Source organism: Dipodomys spectabilis, unplaced genomic scaffold (assembly GCF_019054845.1).
Source record: "Dipodomys spectabilis isolate Male_0828 unplaced genomic scaffold, ASM1905484v1 ptg000034l, whole genome shotgun sequence".
Taxonomy (NCBI): Eukaryota; Metazoa; Chordata; class Mammalia; order Rodentia; family Heteromyidae; genus Dipodomys; species Dipodomys spectabilis.
The window spans coordinates 4,685,374-4,708,071 of record NW_024870711.1 but is presented as its reverse complement, the minus strand read 5'-3'; the positions used below and the strand labels follow the sequence as shown (position 1 = coordinate 4,708,071).

Genomic DNA, 22,698 nt, shown 5'->3' with positions numbered 1-22,698 from the left:
TTTCCCAGCTTGGTCACCTCGGTCTTCCCGGAGAGGTCCTCATCTTCATCCTCATCCACAAAGGCGAAGGACTCTGGCCGGCCTCGAGGAGCCATGCCAGGGAGGTTCTCCCCAGCCAGCCTGGCCTGGCCATTGTAGGGCAGCTCAGACAATTTTCTTGCCATTTCCTGAGCCGCCTGCAGTCTCCTCTCCGGACACAGGTGGCGCTGCAGGAGAGACTGCAGTTCGGAGCGCTCCACAGAGCCCAGCAGGATCATGGAATCTGGGGGACATCAGGGATCCCTGAGCATCTATCTGCTCCACACCCTCGAGCATCAGCAGCTCAGAGCCCCCCGTCTTTCTCCAGCTGTTGCTCTGTCTTCCTAAAGTCCTGCAGGGCTGACCTCACTCAAGCCCCTTTTATTTCACCCAGGGAGCACTGACAGACCCCCATCAGTGACAAACTTGGTGGTGCTAAGGCATTCTTATTTGGATGCTGCCCTTGCATAGGTGCTTGCAAATAGGTGCACTCAGTATTAAAAATAGTCTAATCAACCAGATCCAAATAGGATGAAGGAGGAAAAGCTATTCACACAGGGTGAGATGTGGACAAAATAGGGGGGAGGGGGGGAAGTCCATAAGCAATATAAACGTCATGTCTTCTACCTCACAAGGGAAACAAGAAAAGCATCATTTACCCCTAACATTTCATCACGTAAAGATCCTGCATCCTTCTAGGATGAAGACAAATGCCCGCTTTTCCTGAGTAGAACTGCTGCTACAACAATTAACAGTATGTTTTTAAGACCATGAAGTTGCAGTGGTGCTGAGATACGATACTGTCAAACCTGAGTTGCTATTATGTAGACCCTGCATGCAGCACATGTCTGCACCTCAGATCTGATGAAGAGCCGTGGCTTTAGAACTCCTTAGGAGGAAAACATTTGAACTAATCTAATTTGAGAAAATCAGAGGCTCTGATTACCTGAAATCCAAACTAACAATTTTAATGGCTCCAAACAGCCCTGCATAATTTTTCCCTATTGCGATAATTCAAGCCACAGAAAAATATTTATAGAATATCCAGTAAATAGAACTCTGGACATACAGAAGTTGTAGTCTTGACCATCCAGGAATACTCCATCTAGTGAGGAGGACAAGACGTAACTATATTATCACAGGATGAGGTGATTCAAAGCAAGATGAAGTGCCAAAAGGAGGCCATTTCCTAAAAACATTTGTTTCTCTATAGGGAACATTTTCTCTCTTCCTTAGTCTAGGTATTAAAGACCAAATATGACAAGTTAAGTAGAGAAGGCCTTGAGATTTATCATTAATTTCTATTATTCATGCATTTCTTATTGGCAAATTGGCTTTATTGACAAATATTTTTAACCTCTACTCAATGCAGGAGGTGTGTTTCTCAGCATTCACAGACATACCCCAAGTGACAAAAGTTTGAATTGCCTGATGCCTCCGTGTTCCAGCCCATGTCAAACAAATCAGCACCCAATCTTCTCCTGTCAGCTTGAATAAGTGAACAAGTGTTCTTTCATAGCCTACTTAAGGCCAGGCTGCTTTTTACATCTTTGTGCTGTGTGGTGATTTCCCCATTTAAAATGTACCCCCTGCAGTAGTGCTGAAATATTGTCTAGTATTGCTAAGCCCGGGGAAGTTGTGTTGTGTCTTCCTGGAAAGAACATGTACTGGGTAAGCTTCATTAGTGCATGTTTATGGAATCATCAGCTGGGAGCTCCAAGTTAATAAATCAATATCTTCCCACTACGTGTCTTTGAAACAGGAACTCACAAAAACTCAAAGTTATGTACTGATTGACAATAATGGTGTGAATAGAGTCTCAAAAAGAATATATTCCAATATTTCCCTTATGAGCAGTTGTTCAGTATAGTGTTTGCTAATTCCATGTGCATGGAGACTATAGACTATAAATGCCATAAAGAATGGGACTCTAGTGTATTCCTTTCTTTTCTTTGTCTTTTTTCTTTTTTACTGTGTTTTTGTGCCTTATGCTTCCGGCTATATTTTTCCTCCTTAAGAAAGACTGAGCACGAGCTGGTCCTCACATAGCAGGTTAGAGACCTAAAGACAGGCCCAGGTGGCGGCGCTTCCTTTGTATGGAACTCTTGTTTGGGTCCCCAGTTTGGGAATAGGGCGTTGGCTTCCTTTCTCCCCACTGACCTTTGGAATCCACCAGTGGCAAAGTCTTGACTGTGGTGGTCTGGAGCAGGTTTCTCAGTTCCCCATAGGTGCAGGAAGCCGAAACAAATTTCACATCACGTACCATGATGTCCTCAACAAAGATTGTAAACTTACTATGGAAGAAGAAAGCATACTGGATCAGCCCTATCAGATGTGCCTCTGGACTTTCCTATCCCTTCCTTCCTCCCATGAGGTGTGCCATGCATTTAGTCATTTACAGTATTTATTAAGCACATGGAATCACGGAAAGAATTTAAAACAGTGCTTCCCGACATTAACCCTAACTTCATTTTCCACCTCAGAGTGTCACCATCCCCATCAAATCTAAACTAATTCCAGCTGGTGCCCCTGACCTGAGCTGGTTCCAACCAAGGTCAGGCAAGTAGGGAAGCTTCTTGACCTGGATGATGCTGTCATAGAGGGAAGGCTGCAGGCTCTGAGCCACCATGTTGGCTAAGATAACAGCTACCATCATGGGTAGGATGTGAGCGATCTGACCCGTTAATTCGAAGCAAATCACAGCTGTGGAGACGGTGTGAGACACAGCACCTGTCAGCGCTGCTGCTCCTGGAATGACAGGAACATGTGGCAGAGTTAGAGCTGCCATTCTTGGCACGGACACTCTGTGGGCATGACAAGGTGGGAGATGGGACTGGTCAGTATCAGTACTCCCATGCTGGTTAGAATGCTGGTTCATAGAAAAACATTCTTTGGCTATAATCCTACAGCTTTCCGTATGTCCTAAAAACATTTGTGTGTATTCAAATATTAATTGGTAATGAGATCTATTCTTCGTTTCTGAAAGTTTGAATCAGTCTTAATTGAGCATTTGAAAATCCAGTAATGACATTTTACCTTAGGCTATGAGTGTTGATGCCAACAGTTAACGAGCGGACAGGGTGAAACCCCAAGAATTGCCCTGTGGAACTGGGGCAATGAGACCTGTATCAGACCCAGATTCTATGTCTCGACTGTCTGGACAGAGCTTTCTTCCCTGGGAATCCTGTGCTCTCACCTGCAGAGTGAAAGCTTTATTCAATGATTTCTAAAACTCTTGAAGATTTAGAACTTAATGATTCCAGAGGTCCATTGAAGATGGAATCTGTCTTGCATATCTTAGTTGTTTTCTCATCAACCCAGGTAGTGCCTTATGCATTAACTATATTTCTTATTTAAATATGAGAGAGATGTCTTGTGCAAAAAATGTTGGAGAAGACAAATGTGATTAGATCACAATAAAAAGTCACACAAAGAGAAATAAAGGGAAGAATGGCATGATTGGGTGGTGCATACATCAGAAATCATCACGGAAAGATGTCCATCAGGGAGGCTGGGTAGAGAGAAAGGAGTCCTATTTATAAATGAAACTTTTGTAAAGGGGTAGGATGGAGTATATAACTATAAAATGGGTTAGTTCTCCTTTATCTAGGAAAGGACTGGCCTTATATGTTATAGGATTTTAATGAAGAGGGAAAGGAGAGAATGTACATAATAATTTTGGAGACGATATTAATCACTGTATTAGATATAGCTCTATCTCGGAAGTCATTGTAGAACAAAGAAATTAAAGGGCAACTAATTTTCTCCATGGTCACCAAGGCAACAAGTGGCAGAGAAAGCCTAGAGATCAAAGTTCTCAGTTCTTCCCCGTCTGCTCTTATTTCAATATTAACATGTATTAACATAAATATCTCAATATTAACATATATTCCATGTTAACATATCTCAGATTGATTACACTTGAGCCAGTAACCTGCACTGCTATTCCAGGATTCTTCAGATGGAAGGGAAAATTGTTTACCAAAATATTCAGACAAAACTCAGGCTATGTTCAGCTTATTTACTCATTTAATCCCTATTAATCCTTTTGCCACATGAGGAAATTGAGGCTCACAGAAGTTCAATAAAAACTCATGAGAGGCAGAGCCAAGGTTTCGTTATTTGAATTAAAGTTGAATTAAATAGCATTAAATTGAGACCATATGGTAGAGTCTGGAATGGGGATTTGTTGGCAGTGTGAGTAAGAATTTGGGGAACTTGAATTTTGGTTGTTGGAGGGTAGAACCGTGTCTCACCAATTACTGCATAGCCCCCTGGTAGGATCTTGTAGATGATGTCATCAAATAAGATTCCCTCAGGAAACAGCATGGCCATGATTTCTCCTACCAGCCTTCCAAATGCAGCTCCTAGAGAGAAAATCAAAGAAGCCAAAATTTTACAAGATCCCAGTATTCTCTATGTTTTGAAGCAAACCTGTCCCTGGGTCTTAAAACCCAATACAAACTCCGAGCATCCATCCCAGCATTCCTCCCCCCCTTTTTTGGGGGGTCCGGTTGTGGGGCCGAACTCTGGGCCTGGGTGCTGTCCCTCAGCTCTTCAGCTCAAGGCTAGCACTCTACCACTTGAGCCACAGCGCCATTCTGGCTTTTTTCTTTTTGCTTATGTGGTGCTAAGGAATTGAACCCAGGGCCTCAGGCATGCAAGGCAAGCGCTCTACCACTGAGCCACCTTCCCAGCCCCCATCCCAGCATTTTTCAACTACCCTATACTTCAGCTATCAGTAAGGTACTATGAGATCTTACCTAACACAAACACAGGCATGAAGCCTCCACAGGGGATGGGCATAGTGGTGGCGACAATAGACATCCAAAACTAGAATAAGAAAGAAGGGTTAAAGTGAAGTGTTAGAAAACCTTCTCAACTCTGCCCTCTCCCCTTTCCTCCTGCTTCTAGAGTCATCACAGAAAGCCTGGGATTGCCAATCCTTCTAGATGCCTTCCTGGGTGTCTTTCTCTAGGACCAAAACAGTTGGTTCTTTCAGAGTGAGAAGACACCCAGGACATAGGGGTAAGAGAAGTTTTCCAACTGGTTAACACAAACCAACCATACTTGGAGTATATTTTCCTTTTGGCACCCTAGAACAAGGAATAAAGCCCCAGAGGTACGGTACCTCTTTCACTTCTCCCAAAGGATCCTCACTCGCTGTACTCTCAGCCCGGGTAATTCACCTCTGTAGAATAGCCTGAGCCTCTTGAAGCTAGAGGATTCCTTTTCCTGGTCAGATTATATTCCTGAAAAGGAGCTTCAGTGCTAAGTGGCAGCTACCTCAAAGTCCTAGTGACTTACTACAAGCCTAACTTTGATTTGCTATAAAGCAAACCTCATAGAAGGCAATCCTCACAGAAGAACCTCTGCCTGAGTCATCTGCTTTGCCATCAAACTGTCTTAAACAAGGATCAAAAATTAGATCTGGAGACTGAGGGTGTACAGCTCTGTGGTAGAGTACATTTTTAGCATTTTTCAGGCTGTGGATTTGATCCCCAGTACTGAAAAAAAAAATTAGATCTGTCTGTCCTGAAATGGCAAATTAGAGCCTGATTAGTCAGACAATATAATAGAAACAATCTCCAGGGTCAAGTTCACCAGGGGTATTTTAGTAATTGGGACATTTTTAGCAAAAACGGTATATGCATTCTGAGGCAAAGAACACAAAAGAATGGAGAAACAGAACAGAAAAGGAGCTGTGCTTGAACTTTTAACACATCTAGAGAAGTCATAAAAATATGAGCCATAATTTGTGAACTAAGCAGCAGATTTACATCACCTGAACAATAAGCAATAGAAAAGAATCTCAAACTAATTAGGAATGAGGTGATAACAACTAATGTTTAAAGTTTCTATCCTTCTTTTTTTTTTTTTTTTTTTCCGGTTGGTCATGGAGCTTGAACTCTGGGCCTGAGCACTGTCCCTCAGCTCTTTAGCTCAAGGCAAGCGCTCTACCACTTGAGCTACAACACCACTTCCGATTTTCTGGTGGTTTATTGGAGATAAGAGTTTCACGGACTTTCCTTCCCCAAACTGGCTTTGAACTGCGATCTTCAGATCTCAGCCTCCTGAGTAGCTAGGATTACAGGCGTGAGCCACCGCCTCCCAGCTAAAGTTTCTATACTTTTAAAGTCATTCCTATCACTAACCTAATGGAAATGAACTACTTGTTTTATGAATCTTAGAAAGAGTTCCCCTCAGCCAAGAGGCAGCGATGAAGACTTATTCCAGAAGCACTGAGATGATGCAAAACTTATGCTTCTTTAGGTCAAAATATGACTATGTAGAACAGATGAAAACAAAGACACTATAGACTGAGAATTCCTTGGGGCAGAAAGTATATCTTGTTATTTCTGTTCTCTGCTCTGGCAGTGCTCTGTGGAGATCAGAAGGAAGGGAGGAAAGTCAAGTGAGAGGCTGGTCAAACAGTAGTGATTCAAAGCAGAAAATCTCCTTGGAGCTAATATTTGCTCCTGCAGGGAACTTATTTAGAATGTAAATGGCCAGACCTTTCTAAGAAGAGACTGCAACAGACTACCCAGAGACAGGATTGTAGGCACTTGTAGTTTCAGCTTCTTAAGTGATTATGATGTTTAACAGTTTAAAAGCTCTTGAACTGTCATAAACCATCTCCTAGAATAAGTACGAGGAAGATAAAAGGCATTCTGTAGGTTCAGTTAATGGGAAAGCTCCAGTAATATGAATAACAGGAGACAAATGGGCCTGATTTCAGAGGGTGAATGAAATTATCCTCCAAGATATGTATGAGAATAGGATCAAGATCATAGTTATCAACTCCTGCAGCACAAGGAATGACACATGAAAACAGCAAACTTTTTAAGCATATAAAGAAAGACATGGAACATAAATAACTCTCAAGACTTAAAGCACCCAATTCTAGAATACTGGGAAATTAGAGAGCTATTATCACAGAGTCCACTATTTTTGGACCCTTCATAAGAAGGAGTGATACAAAGATCACACAAAAAGAAATCTTTAGAAATGTTGAGAACTGGCTATGCTGAGAACTTAACGAGGTAATAATGTTAGACTCATTAAAAAGGACTGAGAAGTTGGAATTAGAGTCATTGTAAATCCTTCGATTTATGATGAGACTCGCTGTGCCTTCAGATGAAGGAAGAGAGAAGTTCCTTTCACCAATGCTATGAAAAACCTGTACTGTGAATCTTACATGCCTATGTTGATTCTGTGGACCAGGGTTTGGATCCTATTGTAGAAAAACAATTTTTGCTACTGCTCTGGTTTAGCTATGGTGTAAGTACTCCCAAAGCTTCGTGTTTTGAAATTTAATCCCTATGGTGAAATATTAAGAGGGTAGAAACTTAATCTGACTAGTGTTTAGAGTGAAGCCTTTGGAAATCAGTTAGGATCAGGCAAGATCATCCGAATGGAAGTTCCAATGTAGACTCTTACTGACTTCATAAGGAAGAGAAAGGGCTGGGGGCACATATCAAGTGGTAGAGCACCAGCCCAGCAATTGCAATAAATAAACAAAAAAGAGAAAGAAAGAAGGAAGGAAAGAAAGAAAAGAAAAGAAGATACACACATATGTTTTCTATCTCTTGCCATATGGTGGCCCTGCCCTATCTCAAGATCCTGGTAGCAAGAGTATTCTCTTTCATCAAATGTGGTTCCTTTGCCTTGGATATACAGAACTGCAGGCCGAAATACATCTCAACAACTGGTCTCTGTCATTTCCTTATAAGAATCCACAGATGAATATAATCACCTTTATCCTTTAGTCTGGCTATGGAAAATATTAGGGTATGTTTGTGAGTCTAGTAACTAGGCAGTGAAATGCTGGAGAACAGTGACACCTAGGCAACGCAGGGGTTCGTAGCAATGAATACTGTAGATTATTAGACCTTCTGCAAGCTGCTAGGCTTCAAATATAGTGCAGGAAATATGTATTTTTTTCTAATGAATTTCTGATGTAAACATTACCAGGAATATTCAATGAGAAATTAATTAAAGCAACATAGAGTTGAGTCCTTTTAGTCTGTTTAGTGGAATCCACATATATAATTAGAAGTCAGGGGAGGTGGGATGAGATAAGGGGAAATATATAGCATTTTATTCTTAAAAAAAGTTTTCAAAATTGACATTTTAATAGTATATACAATCTCAACGTTACCATATAGCTCAGTCTAGAGGAATATCTAAAATTATAAGTAATCATCTCTGGATAAGAAATTCTAAAACTTGAACTTGATTAGTACAGGTAGGCTTGTAGATTAAATATGGGTTTAGTTATACACTAAATACTCTTAGTTTGTAAACTAAGAGGAGACAGATACTATAATGAAAGTCTAGAAATTAAATCCCTAACAAGATTATGACTCCTTTTTGACAAAAGTATCAAACATTGTAAAGGAAGAAATAAAAAAGGATGAAATTAATAAATGGAGAATATAAAATATGGAAGCTATAGATCCAAGGGACCCTTCTCAAGTGGACTAGGAAGAACACAGACAAACAGAGCTTCAAGTAACACACAGCCGAGACTCTGAGAGCATAAGTGTCAGAGTCAACACCTGGTGTGGGAAGGGCCTGCTATCTCTAATCATACTATGGTAGAGTGTCAGCCTTGAGCCAAGAAGAAGCTCAGGGACAGTGCCCAGCTCCTAAGTTCTCAAGTCCCAGGACTGGCCGAAAGAGAAAAGAAAAGAAAAACAAAGGAGGAAACTTTTTAGTAATCATTTTCAATTGCAAGCATAGATTAGTCAAAGATCATTGATGGAAGACTTTGTATTTGGCACATAGTAAGTGCTGAAAAAAACCATTTATTGACTAAATGAACAGAGGAGCTCACTGTACTATAATAAATGATATAAATAAAACTTAGTGACTCACATCCAGATAAACTATAGGCTTGTAAATTGTCTTGTAGCTAGGTTAATAGGTTATTCAAGTATTTTAAACCATGAAAGTTAAGTGAGGACAAATATACAGAAAAAATGTTGGATTATTTAGGCAACATGTAGTATTAGCAAAAGGAAAATCACCACAAGATTTTTTTTAAGGTGAAAAGAGTTATAATAGGTATAACACCAGGAATGGAAATTTAAAAAAGAAATGTCTTGATGCAAGGCACCAATTGAGAAGCACATGACCTTTGGTGGGCAGACACGGAAAAAGAAACGATGGAAAAGGGATCAATTTTTGTGTCTTAGGAAAAAATGTTTTGAGTATGTCAAAATTCATATAACCTCACTACCTAATTGGAGAACAATAAAAGTTTGTAAAAGTTCTATATAATCACTGATAAAATTAATTTCAATATTTTAACTTTTTGGAAAATCTGGGAGATTACCAACAGAACGGGGAGGTAGAATTCATGAAAATGATAATCAGCTATATGGAGAATGGAGTACCTAATTATCTAATAAGTGGGAGGAATTTGGTTAATTAATCTGAGAGTTTTACATAGTTATCTACATTGCTAACCTCAAGTCTAGTCTTTGTTTACTTGGCTGCAGTAATGCCTTAATAAGATAACAAGTGGAGCCATTAGAAGGGTTATTATCTTTATGCCAAACATCATTATGTGGATGTGAATGGCGCAATTACCCCAGTTTTTGGTTCACATTTATAGAGGCACAACTTGTTTAGGTAATGGTTTCCTAGTATTGCTCTTTAGATTGGATGAAGACCAGATCGAGGTGTACCCTTTCTAAATCTGGGATTCTCAAGTGAAAACACAAGCCTAGGTGGTTGGAGGTGGGGGAGCGGTACCTTCATGATGAAGAAGAGAAAGATGATGATGACCACGTGGACCTGAGGGTGAATCCACACAGCTGACTGGCCCAGGCTTTGGAGGTCACCTACGTGTTTTACCCAGGTATTGTTGTCAAACAGGGTACTGATGGCTTCTCGGGGCATCAACTGTGACAGAAAGAAGCAGAGGGCACGGGTTCTTCAGGGAAATACTATTTCTCAGGCTCACAATTCAGTGTCTTGTGCCTTGTGCTCAGGAAGAGAATCTACCCTTTCTGACTCAGGGTCCTTGTCAATGGGTTGGGTATGACCTGACCCGCACCCTCAGCCTCCCCCAGAGCTGACCTCTCCAGCCATGAATTGACCCATTCCAGGTGGAAAGGTGAGTGAGGCAATGACAAAGGTCACAATCCCAGGATACAGCAGGCGGCTACAAAAGAAACAGAGTTAACCCTTTTTTCCAACCTTGCACACTCTACGGGGAACACCACCAGATGTCAGCAAGCTGTGGTTTCGGGTTGTTCACTAAGCGGTTGTTCACTATCATCTCAGTTCTTTGTAACAGAGAGATTTTTTTTTTTTCACAAAAGAATAACGTGACCTGGGAGCTCATGTTGTTTACTCTCCCACCGGCAGTACCCAGTACCAGAACCTCCTACTGTTTTATCACAGCCTTCTAAAGGCATTTAATGTCTAGCACAGAGATAAAAAGGGAGGAACTACGGGAGAAACCAGAAAGCCAGTGGGCAGGGCAAGGGAAGGGCGGTGACTCACTGCTTAGCGAGAAACTGGCTGAGGGCCTTGTTTTTTCGGACACCAAGCATGACTTGGCGATGAAGATACACGAACACAGCTCCCAGGAACCCACAGCAAATCCTGAGGGTGTAAGTTATAAATCTGGAACTTTATGGACACAAGGCTGTCAACCCTCAGACCCAGTCTCTGCAGGGATAAAAAACACCAGCCTTCCACCTTTGCTTTCTCCCTAGCTTCCACCCAGTTGATGATTTACCCATGTGAACCCCAACTTCCTCCCAGCCCGGGCCCACTTCCAAGTCCAGTGCCACTCCTGGCTCCCAGCACATGTCCCCACGCACCCGATGACAGCGAAGGCAGGGAGTTCCTTCAGGTCGAAGGGGAAATCCATCCGGAAGTTGGTTCTAAACAGAGCTGTGATGGTGACTATAGGGCAGAAAGGCAAGAATTACACTGGGAGCGTCACAGAAAGCCAGAGACAGGAATCGGAAGTCTTTCGATGAGTCTTCTATTCCTTTCTCGACTCCTAATTTCTCCTGCTTAAATCTTGCCTTCTGTGTACTAACTATCCCACAGGTGGTTCTTCCTAGCCCATGACCTTGATCCTTGTCCTCTATCTTTGCAACTCACACAACTTCCAAAATAACACCACCCATTTGGTTTCTAAAGCAACCCCTGAGAGTTTCGCCCCCTCCCGCCCCTTCCTTAGCACCCCTATTTCATACCAGCTGCACCTGGGGCGTCCCCCTGTTACCCGCGTCCTTGTTCCACACAGCCAGCACACGGAACACAAAGGCACTGAACGTGGCTGCAAAGAATCCTCTCCAGTAGTTCCGAACAGCAAAGTAGGTAGAGGTGACCTCGATGCTAAACAGCACCCCTAGGAGGGTAGAAAAGCAGAGTCAGATGCGGATGGACTACTGCTGGGACTGGGCAGCTTTCGCTGACACTTGAACGTGGGGGGTGCAATGGTGGATTAAAAAAAGATCTCTTGGTGTTCCACATACCTTCCTGTGCTGTTTTGTTTGGGAGGGTTTTTTTGTTTGTTTGTTTTTCAGATCAAGGATGTGGGTCAGTGAGAGGAGGTGGTAACTAAATGGGTCCTTGATTCCAAAAAATGTAAGGATCAAGTGGTTATGATCTCTCTACCTCTTAGAATTGAGTTCTGAATGGGGTTCATCACGGTGACACCCACAGGGATCTAAAGGCAATTGGAATTTCTGCTAGAAAGTTAAAGGTAGAAAGCTTCTAGAACAGGTGCTCAGCTGGTCTTGCAAAGCTCAGGATTTGCAGACTTGCATTGACACTCCCTTCCAGCCTCTCTGTCTCTTCCATTTCCGGGGACAATTTTATAATAAATAAGAAAAATAAGAGGGAACTTATATTCTAAGAAAAGAAAGCAAGAATTTCATTTAAAAAAAAAAAAGCCAGGTGCCAGTGTTTCACATCTATAATCCTAGCTACTCAGGAGGCTGAGATCTGTGGATCACAGTTCAAAGCCAGCCAGGGCTGGAAAGTCTGTGAGACTGACTCCAGTTAACCAACCATAAACTGGAAGGGGAGTTGTGGTTTAAGTAACAGCACACTAGCCTTGAGCAAATAAGCTAAGGGACAGCACCCACCTAGGTCCTAAGTTCAGGCCCTAGCCAAATTGTAGTCTTCCCCAGTACTGTTTTGGAGGGGAAATGCTAGTATCCAAGAGATGCAGAGAAAAAAAAAAAATCTTTCAATGTACCATGAATAGGGTTGGTTGGGCTTTGATTAGATGCAAAGTAGAAACTGATAATACAATTTCATGAAACCTGTCTAAGCCTCATCTTAATCAAGTACATGGAAGAATAACCAGGGAAATACAACATGTAGTAAGATGAATGGCCATGAGATCAACACTAAGAAAAAGAATGTTAACAAGGCAAGAATTTCCCTCCTTCTCTTTCTCCACAGTGAAGAGAAGTCTGTTTGCCCAAGACTGACCACTTGCCTCTCCCCTTCAGGAAACATCTCACACTCTAGGAATTTTCTTCTCTCTGTCTTCTCTCTGAAAAATCACACCTCCCAAATTCCTTAGGATCTCTGCTTCTCTTCCCAGGGGATGGCCCACAGATCATCTGAGTCACGCATATACCAAAGGGCTGGTGGTTTGGTGACTCTCCATCATGGAAAAAACTGTTGAGTGTTGGCAGGGAATTATTAGTAGTCAATACTTATGTCATCTTCTCTAGTACTCAACCCCCAAACCCCCCCCTTCAGGTAGAGACCACCCATCTCTGTTTTCTTCTTATTTTATGCTTGGAGCAACTTGTCCCTTTCAGATCTTACTATTTGTTTAGAGACTTCTGAGTTCCCCCTAAACCTAGGAGTTTCCAGAAAAGATTCTAGGCTCTTAAATGCCTGTTCTAGGGATGTACAGAACAGGAGAAAAACAGATAGGAAAGAAAGAGAACAGAATGAGGGGATTTCAGAGAAATACAGGCAAATGACAGGAAACCCGAGGCAGAGATCTACCAGCCACGCTTCCTACACGGCCCTTCGAATCTCACCACCGTGGAAGGCAGCTAGCTCGCTACTCATGCGGAAGATGGAAGACCATGGGACCACTGGAGTAGTCTCTTGCTCCTTTTCTTTGCCAGCAGCAGAAGTAAGGGCAGCTTTGATTTGCCTGGATACAACTAGCCAGCTTATGAATATTTTATAAGCATTTATTTATTTATTTGAAATCCTGGGTTAGGTTTTCTTTCCCACGATATAGATCTGGGAGCACTTTCCTTAGCAGCCTGTCTCTGTATGTTCAGGAATGAGAGCTAATTTTAATATTAGCCTGAGCCAAACATAAAATGTGCTGCTGAAAGGAAACAGAGACTTGAAAAAGACAAACGGCCTTTGGAACATGGCTCTCCTCTCCCACTCTAGATTGTTTTTTCTGCCTGTTCTGGTGCCTCTGTCCAACCCAGGGTATGGTTCTAAATCTTCCCCTCTTAATGCTCGTACACATACTTTGTCTCTCAACTTCATTTATGCTCCTTGGAGTCACGTGTTACCAATTAGCAAATCTCTAGCTTCAGCCCAGTTCCTGGGTTTCAGACTCACCAATCAGCGGCCTACTGGATATCACTTGGCTATGCCACAGGAACTTTAAACGTAATCCACATGAAAATGATCAACTCCCTCAAGATGTTTCACTTCCTGTATTCCCCACCATGGTTACCTAACACTACTATCTGCCCGATTGCCTTTATTGGCAATTTGAGTGTCAGCCTCTATCCTTCCTTCCCAGTATCACTCCCACTCACATAAAACCAGTCACCAGGTCACGTTAGTTTTACTGCCTTCGCACTCCCATTCATCGGCCTCTTTCCTATCTCTTCTGCATCTGCACAGCTCAGTCTCTCATTATTTAGCATCACGTCTAGGACAATAGTCTTCCAGTTAATCTTTGATTAATCCTGCTAATCCACAGACCAGTTCTACGCTGCCCACAGGAGCTGAAGGGATTGGATGGGCACACAAAGCTAGTTCTGTCACTTCCTTGTTCAAAATCTTTCAGTGGTTTCACTTCACCCACAGCAGCATTTCCCAAAGTCAGATCCATGTCCCATGAGGTAGTTCTGCAAGAGAGGCTCCGTGGAAAAGTCTACAGCTACCTTTGGGATATTCACAATGCATATTAGCATGGCAGATGTTCTGATAACCTTTCCGGTCTTCAGTTTTTTTTAACTAGCTGTTCAATGAAGTATCTTCTAACTGGTTTGACCTTGGAGATTTTTTTTTAAAGTCTATTAATACCATGAAGAACTGTGTGATCTGAAACACATTTAGCCTAGCCTCAAGAGAAAAACTTACATTCCTGTGCATGGCCTAGGAAGACCTTCACAGCTGATCTGTCTAGACTCGTCTCCTATCACCCTTCCCACTGTCTTCCATAGTAGCACATATAGCACATACTTACTATAATGACAGCTCTCCAGCTCACTTCTTCTGTCTAGAATACCTTGCCTGTCTTTCTCAGAGACCTTTACTTGGAAACTACACCTCATGTCAGATGCTGTTTCTTTTGGGAAGCCTCATAGGTTTCCACAGGTGTCCTGGAAGGCTCTTCAGCGCTTTGCCTGAGCTGCCATCCAGAAATCTCTCTGGAAAAGAGCATCTGTGCCACCCCTTTTAACTGTGAAGCACCCTAAGAGCGCTGGAGTCTGGCAAAGAGACATTTAACATTTCAGTGTGCTGCTGCATGACATTTCTTTTATCAGGTGTTGCCTATATTGTGATTTGATAACCTTACTATTAACTTTTCTTTCAGAATTGTTTTATATTTGTAAGAATTAAGTAATACTATTTTCAGACATATTTAGCATTCGCCATTTCATTTTAAACAGCCTGAGCATGTCACCTTAACTTCCAAGTGCTTAACAATTGTGTCAAGAGCAGTGTGTGTGTGTGTGTGTATGTGTATGCATTCTTTGGAGATAAGATTCACAGACTTTTCTACCTAGGTTGGCTTTGAACTGTGATCCTCAGATCTCAGTCTCCTGAGTTAGCTACAATTATAAGTATGAGCCACGAGCACTTGGCAAGGGTGATGTTTTATCAGGAACTTTCCAAAGGGCTTTACCTTTCCCATATTCCATGCATGACCAAAAACCTTCCTTGTTCATGTCAGAAATTCTTCTTTGGGGAGGAAATGCACATTCTCTTTGCTTTAAAAGAATCTCACCAAACTAAGCCAAACAACAAAATTCTTCCTTCCTAAACAATTCTTCCAATGTTTTGTTTGTTTGTTTGTTTTTTGCTAGTCCTGGGGTTTCACTCTACCACTAAGCTATATTCCCAGCCCCAATTCTTTGAACTTTTGACATTTTTTTGAGATATAAAGGTAAATGTGGGTAAACACCTAAGTGTGATCCTTTAACATATGTAGAAATTCAAACTCAATCCCCTCCATTGACCGAGACTAATGACTTTAATGACTCTAGCTGATAACTGAGGGGCAAACCTTATGCCAGCGGATACATTTGCTCCTTATGCTGCATGCCTGGGCAATGTTAGCACAATGTGGCATGATGCATTTTCATTAGCTTTGAACTCTTACCCATACATCACTCCTGAGCCAAGCAGTGTTAGCAACCTAGAAGACTCTTCTATGAACAGACTGATTACATGTTCATAATTGAAAAGAAACCTCTAGCAGCTGGTCATTCAGAAAGCATATGCCTTTCTTAAAGTTCTATTCTTCATTGACCAACATGGTATTCTTTATATCACCAGTGAATCTGATGAATAATCCATATAATCCTTGCCCTGTTAATCTAGACACCACTGATTTTAATGAATCAACACGTATAACTGTCTTTCTGTCCATTTGCTAGTTATACATGATTTTTAAAAAATCTGATCCAGGCGCTGGTGGCTCATGCCTGTAATCCTAGCTACTCAGGAGACTGAGATCTGAGGACTGTAGTTCAAAGCTAGCCCATGCAGAAAAGTATGTAAGCCTTTTATCTTGAATAAACTACTCAGAAAAAATTGGAAGTGGTGCTGTGGCTCAAGTGGTAGAGTACTAGCCTTGAGCACAAAGAGGCTTAGGAACAGTGCCCAGGCCCTGAGTTCAAGCCTCAGGACTGACAAAACAATAATAATAGTAATAACAACAACAATAATAATCTGAAAGACCACTATTTTCCTTATATGGATAGATAGAGCTGAACATTATCTGTAAATTACAGATTTTTTTGCAGTCAAGAGTTTAATGTCCATCCTACAAAACTAAGAGGGGTGAGGGAGGAGGGGTGGATGAGAATGTTGAAGGGGATGATACTGTCAAGATGCATTGTATTCATAAACTGCACTGTTGAATGGTAACACCTGTGTACAACCACTTAAAGATAATACAAACCAGCCGGGTGCCAGTGGCTCACGCCTGTAACCCTAGCTACTCAGGAGGCTGAGATCTCAGGATCACGGTTGAAAGCCAGCCTGGGCAGGAAAGTCCACGTGAGACTCTTATCTCCAATAAACCACTAGAAAACCAGAAGTGGCGCTGTGGCTCAAGTGTTAGAGCGCTTGCCCTGAGCCGAAGAGTGCAGGGACAGCGCCCAAGCCCAGAGTTCAAGCCCCACAATGGACCAAAAAAAAAAAAAAAAAGATAATACAAACTAAACTCCCATAAAGCTCACCTTAAAGCTCACCACTAATATGAATAAGATCCATTTAAACTCTTTGTCCACTAATAAAAAACACAACAAAATGTTAAGTTTCTCCTAGAGAAGGAAGCACATAGCATCCCATAATAAGACATAATATGTGCAGGGCAAAAGCATCAATAATTTAAATAGGGTTTAATTTAAGTGTGGGAAATATGAAGACTGCCTTGATTCTAATCCTTGGATCTGCAGCTCACGTAAAAACCAGAAATTGTGATCTCTCCTCTATGTGATCTCTCACTCACACAGCTGGGTATAAAAATCAATGTGAAGCCGGGCGCTGGTGGCTCATGCCTGTAATCCTAGCTACTCAGGAGGCTGAGATCTGAGGATCGTGGTTCAAAGCCAGCCCGGGCAGGAGAGACCATGAGACTCCTATCTCCAATAAACCACCGGAAAACCGGAAGTGGTGCTGTAGCTCAAGTGGTAGAGCGCTCGCCTTGAGCTGAAGAGCTGAGGGACAGCACTCAGGCCCAGAGTTCAAGCCCCACGACCGACAAAAAAAAAAAAAAAAAAAAAATCAATGTGAAGTGCTTAGACCATGGGCCAGGCACATAGTAAATGCTCACTGACAGTGGCTCTGGTTATAATAAGAAGCTGGTTAATCCTAGCACTTTGTGAGGTTAACAAAAAACGAGCAAGCCAGGCCAAGCAAGTGGACCAATGTGGGAGGGGACACTTGCCTCCAAGTGGCGTTCCGAAACAGCAGCCGACCCCCACAGCACAGCCCACCGTCAGGATGTCAGTGTAATAATATGGCTGCTACTGGGGAGAGACAGACAGAGGGACAGGAGGAAGGAGAAGGGCAGGGGAGAGAGAAATGGCAGGAGAACAAGCAGGGAAGGGAGAGAAAGTAGAGTGAGAAGCCTAACTCATAGGAACTCATTGTGACTTGATTGACTCTCTATCACCCAGGCCTGGAGAAACAGTGAACTCAGCACACAGGAAGTGACCTCAAGGCTCAAGGCCAACAATGGGAGAAAGAAATAAAAGTGAAGTTAATAGATGCTGGACAGGGAAGGTAAATCAGTAAGTGAAGAGACAGGAAGTGGAGGTATTCATAATAAGAAGTGGTCGTAGCGAAAGAGGTAGGCGAGGAATTCAGGCAGAAAAGTAACAATAGTGCCTGCACAAAACAACATCTGGTCTCAGAAGAACACACAGCCTTTGGGAAGAACAATCCAGATCCCTGCAGACCAGGGGTGGTGATCTATGGTCACTCCCTGGATGCCCATCCACCGGTCCCTTGGGTAAGTATGGTCCCCTCCACCCTAAACCTATGGCAGCCATCCAACCTCCCTTCCACATTCAGCTCAGGCAACCCAGGTAGGGAGGAAGTGAAACTTGCCTCCAATAGGGGCTGCAAAGCAGCATCCCACGCCCACCGCACAGGCTGGCACCAGGAGGTCAAGCTGCCCAGGCATGGTCTGCAACAGAGAAGCACGCCAGACAAAGGGTGGCAGGGTGGGAGAGGCGGACAGTACTTGGGGAGGCATGGGGGTGGGTGTTGGCAACTGAGAAGGGACAGAGATGGTTCAGGAAGGAAGGTGGAGGTGACCGGATATAGAGGAACCAAGTAGACTGGCAGAGTTACACAGGGCAGGCCCCACCCTGGAGAGGAACAGAGCAGGAAGGCAGGACAGGAGGAGGGCAGGCATAGGCTAGACAGAGACATTAGGAGGCTGGGGTCAGTGGGCAGGGCATGGAGAACAGGAGCATGGGTTAGTCGACGCCCCTTCAGCACCATGGCCAGGCTGGAGCAGGAGCAGGCAGCCCCCCAGCTCCCTGTGCACATGAGGCTTGCTGTCCCCGGCCACCAGCCTCTCTTGTACCACATTGTCCCAGCCTTACCTCATAGACCCCACAGAACATGGACATGAACTTGCTGAGGACAGCAGCACAGATGCTGGCGATGTGGACGAAAGGGCCCTGGGAGACGGCAGGAAAGGAGGGCTCAGGGTGAGCAGAGTGTCTGGAGCGGAGACTTTGTAGCTTCACTGATCTAGAATTTCCTACTCCAGACAGTGTGTTGGAAAGCCATTGTCTTAACCTTTTCAAACAATGCCCAGAGCTAGTAGGCAAATGAGAGAGAGTGGGGAGAGAAGTGGGTGGGCAGCCTCTTTGGCAGTTACAGTGATGTGAGATTGAGGTTCCTGGGTGTCGAGGACAAGCGTTCCGGGCAGACGGGATAGCAGAGGCAGAAGTCTGACTAAGGACAAGTTTGGGATGGTTGAGGGATGGGAGACGGGACAGATAAGAGGGGTCAGTGCAGAATAAGTAGAATGCAAAAGTACAATGTTTTCTACCAGAGGTCAGAGAGGACCTATTGCATTTTTAAAAGATGCCTCTGGCTGCTGCCTGGAGTACTGACAGCAGTGGGCAGGAGTGCACAGAAGCGTAGGGTTGCAGGAGATCTGAAGTGTTACCCTGAATGAAACGTGGCTTCTAAGTGTTTTCTCCTATGAGAACAGGGGGATGGACTTCTAAGGCAGAGGTCCCCTGTCCCTCCTCCCCTCTTCCCCACCCCTCCCCTCAAGGAACATCTGGCAATGTCTGGAGGCATTCTGGCTGTCAGAGATGGGGCTGCTACTGGAATTCAGGGCTGATGATCAGGGATACCGGTCACTAGCATCCCACAGTGAATAAGACAACGGCCCAGAGCTTGCCAGCCCCAAAGGCTGATTATCCTAAGGTTCTCCAGCTCTGATATTTGTCATTCCACCCAGGAGGAGGAGTCTTCCAAGGTTTCTCCTCCCCACTGCTCCTTGGTCACTCTCCCTCTACTTCTGCTCCCAGAGCGCCCTCTAGATTGAGCTCATTTCCTTCTCCCTCCCTCCCTTCCTCCCTCCCTCTCTCTGCTCACACTTCAGCAAATCCATACCCACACCCACCTCTTTCCCCACAGGGATGCCGCTGCCCAGCCCTGCAGTCAGGGCTACCACCTTGGCCACGAAGGCCTTGAGTGTAAGATATTCTTTCAGAATAACCCCTCGAAGAATTGTCTTCATTTCAGGGATTCCAGAGCCTAAACATGGTTTCAGAAGGATTACATACAGTTTCAAGTTAAAGGTTACATGGGAGATGAACATGCAAATGGGCTTGGGAAGGGTCTAAGAGACCATGGTAGGGAGGGCCGTGGTGACGCCATCCAGGGCTGGAGGTAGGGCTGGAGGACAGGAGGAAGTCAGAGGAAGTCAGATGGTATGGAGTCTCCTAGTTAAGTTCTCACCAACAGCCTGTGGAGAGATGAGGTGGCAGAAGAGGGCACTGAAGAGGATGAGGACCAGCGGGAAGGTGACCCAAGCCAGGTACTGCAGGGGGATGCTGGGCTGCATCTGGGCATAGGTCCACTTGTAGGCTGCAGGGACATGCACCTGGATCAGTGGAGGAGTGGAGGAGGGGGGACGGCAGTGGCGGTCTTACCTCCACTCCCACACCCAGAGTCGGACAGCGTACTGGCCACCTCCTCATGCCCTGGACGTCCGGCCTACCCACCTTCCTAGGGTTCCGACCCCATAGTATACGGGAGAAGCCTGAGCCGCAGTGTGCCTGCAAAGTGCCCGTTCCATCCCCTGACAAAGACAGCTAGTAGCTGCCTGCAGGTCACAATGAGTGCGAAGCAGAGGCCATGGTGGGACCACCCACCAGGAAGGCATAGGCCTTCAGTTCTGAAGCTGGGAAGAATCCCTGGGAAACTGGAACAAGCGGGCAACTCCAATGGAGGAGCCCCATAGCCTGGGTGGAAGCTAGCGGAAAAGGTGTTGCATCTGGCGCTCAATTATCAATGAGTTTGGTCTTGTCTTGTGGCAGACCTAACCCCTGACCCCTGACACTGACCTCTCCTCGCCTCATCCCCTGTCCAAACACATCCTGCTGGACACAAGTGGAAACTCAAGAAGAGTCTCTGTGTGGAGAAGGCTGAGGGCAAGGGTCCAGGGAGGACCTACCCTGAAGACTCTTGGCACTGACATAGTCCATGCACCAGCTGACCAGAGCCATCAGGAGGCCCAGGAGCACCAGAAAGATCCAGTCTTCCCCCAACTTCCTTCTCACCACTTGTCCCAGGCGGTGGATACAACCTAGGAAGAGGGAAGGGTGAACAAAGAGAGAAGCAGTTCACCAGTCACTGCTCTGGGAACGTAGCTGAGGGGTGGAAGGGAGGAACCGGGCCTGGACTTCTCTTTGTAACTGTCACTTGCTGCCTAGGTCTTTTCAGAAGAAGGCCCCACACCCCATTTCCCTATGAAGTCATTTCTGAAAAATTTTGTTTCTTGGTATTTGGAAGGACAGAGGGAACGAAGTATAAGGAGGTGGAGGGGTACCTTTGCCTGCATACCTAGAGGACTTGTGCATGTGTGTGTGTGTGTGTGTGTGTGTGTGTGTGTGTGTGAGAGAGAGAGAGAGAGAGAGAGAGAGAGAGAAAGAAACAGACAGACAGAGAGAGAGAGAAACAGACAGAGGGAGAGAGAGAGAGAAAGAAACAGACAGACAGAGAGAGAGAGAGAGAGAGAGAGAAAGAGAGAGAGAGAGAGAGGAAGTGCATGTTTAACAGGGCTCCAAGTTATTCTCTTAGTCCCTGTACCTCCTATTCCAGACTCCTTTTCCTCAGTCCCATCACCTTGACATTTAGAATAGTGGTCCTCATCCTTGCTGTCCACGGTAGAACTGGAGCCCATCTTCGTGGGCATCCCCACATTCTGCTCCTTGTTTGAGTATTGCTCTCTGTGATGGCCATAAATCTGAATGGATGAAGAATGGGCACTGTCTTATGGGAGTCAAAAAGAATAGACAGGTATCACATAGACTCAAAGGATAGAGAACATCACATAGATTCAAAGAGGAAAAGCAGCTGTTCTGGATCCTGAGCATTGATGGCTGTTTTCAAGATCCTCTGTGGTCATTCTTGCATTCATCGCTCCACTTTCTAGTTACATATCTTTTTCACTCCTCCTCCCCGCATCTATCCATTCCCACTTTGACTCAAGCCCATAATAGTCTTCCTTTAAGGAGGTGAGCTTCTATTCAGATGACACCCTGAGAACGGTGCTCATTGGGCATTTATACCAGGTGAACGTTTTATACATCCCTCACTGCTGTATGTCTGTCTCTACACTTCCCACAGATCTTGCCTGCTGCTCTGCTCCTGTACTTGGGATCCTAACACAGGCAGGGGAAGGACAGAGTGGCCTAACCAGCAGATGGCTTTTATTTTTTAACATATACAGCTTTTATATTCTATCCAGGTAGATAACTCTTGGGTTTATCTACTTGGAGGCCCCTGGGTCTTCAACCATCTTATCTTTCAGGGCTTGGAGGCACAAACAGGAGCCAGGCCCGATCAGGCAAGTCAATCTACTTCTTCCTGAATCAAGATGAGGAGAGTAAGGAAGGTGGGTAGCAAGTGTGTCTGTGCAGTGTGCAAGAGCGCTGGCTACTCTGTGTCTGTCTGTCCCTTTCTGCTACACTAAGTTGTCCTCTGGGGCCAGGGTCAGGCCAGGTAATGTTGTGGATTCTGAGTCTGGGTAGATCTGATTTCACAATATGAGCAGAGGAGTTTTACCGCCTTGGTCCTAAAGACACACAAGTAACTGTCCGCTCATGTCTGTTTCCTTTCCTGGGATGAGGTTAGTGACGGAGGACGTAACGTTTCCCTCCAAACCCTGTCTGGGATCCAGAGAGGGAAAATACTACAAGTGAAGGCCAGGTAACTGGGGCTGTCTTGGTATCTGGAGGTTTTCAGGCTGATAGAGATTAGGAAAGGGCGTGCTTCCTATCAAAAACCTGTTTGGGGGCGTGGGGTGTGGGGGGAAAACAGTAATAAAGCCAGATAAATAACAGTAATAAATCCTGCTTGTCTAGCACTAATCCCCACAGCATGGCAGGGTTATACAACAGAAAGGGAAGGAGAAATCAAAACCCCTTGATTTCTCCAAAGTGTATGAAGGATGCAATGCCTGGGAAGCATGGTACTCAGCCTGTGTGG

General features: G+C 44.3%; 1 protein-coding gene across 1 annotated transcript in view; it reads right to left on the bottom strand.

Annotated features, from left to right (window-relative positions):
• Positions 1-22,698, bottom strand: part of Clcn1 (chloride voltage-gated channel 1) — a 29,869-nt gene that overhangs the window by 5,692 nt on the left and 1,479 nt on the right. The window contains exons 2-17 of the mRNA XM_042677216.1: positions 21,334-21,454; positions 20,663-20,794; positions 19,945-20,073; positions 19,607-19,740; positions 18,567-18,644; positions 17,399-17,477; positions 11,273-11,398; positions 10,860-10,944; positions 10,537-10,638; positions 10,108-10,192; positions 9,781-9,930; positions 4,782-4,851; positions 4,275-4,385; positions 2,553-2,766; positions 2,179-2,312; positions 18-262 (exon numbers count right to left, since the gene is read on the bottom strand). Coding sequence (XP_042533150.1) covers positions 18-262; positions 2,179-2,312; positions 2,553-2,766; positions 4,275-4,385; positions 4,782-4,851; positions 9,781-9,930; positions 10,108-10,192; positions 10,537-10,638; positions 10,860-10,944; positions 11,273-11,398; positions 17,399-17,477; positions 18,567-18,644; positions 19,607-19,740; positions 19,945-20,073; positions 20,663-20,794; positions 21,334-21,454 — 1,995 coding nt within the window. The remainder of the gene's footprint in view (positions 1-17; positions 263-2,178; positions 2,313-2,552; positions 2,767-4,274; positions 4,386-4,781; positions 4,852-9,780; positions 9,931-10,107; positions 10,193-10,536; positions 10,639-10,859; positions 10,945-11,272; positions 11,399-17,398; positions 17,478-18,566; positions 18,645-19,606; positions 19,741-19,944; positions 20,074-20,662; positions 20,795-21,333; positions 21,455-22,698) is intronic.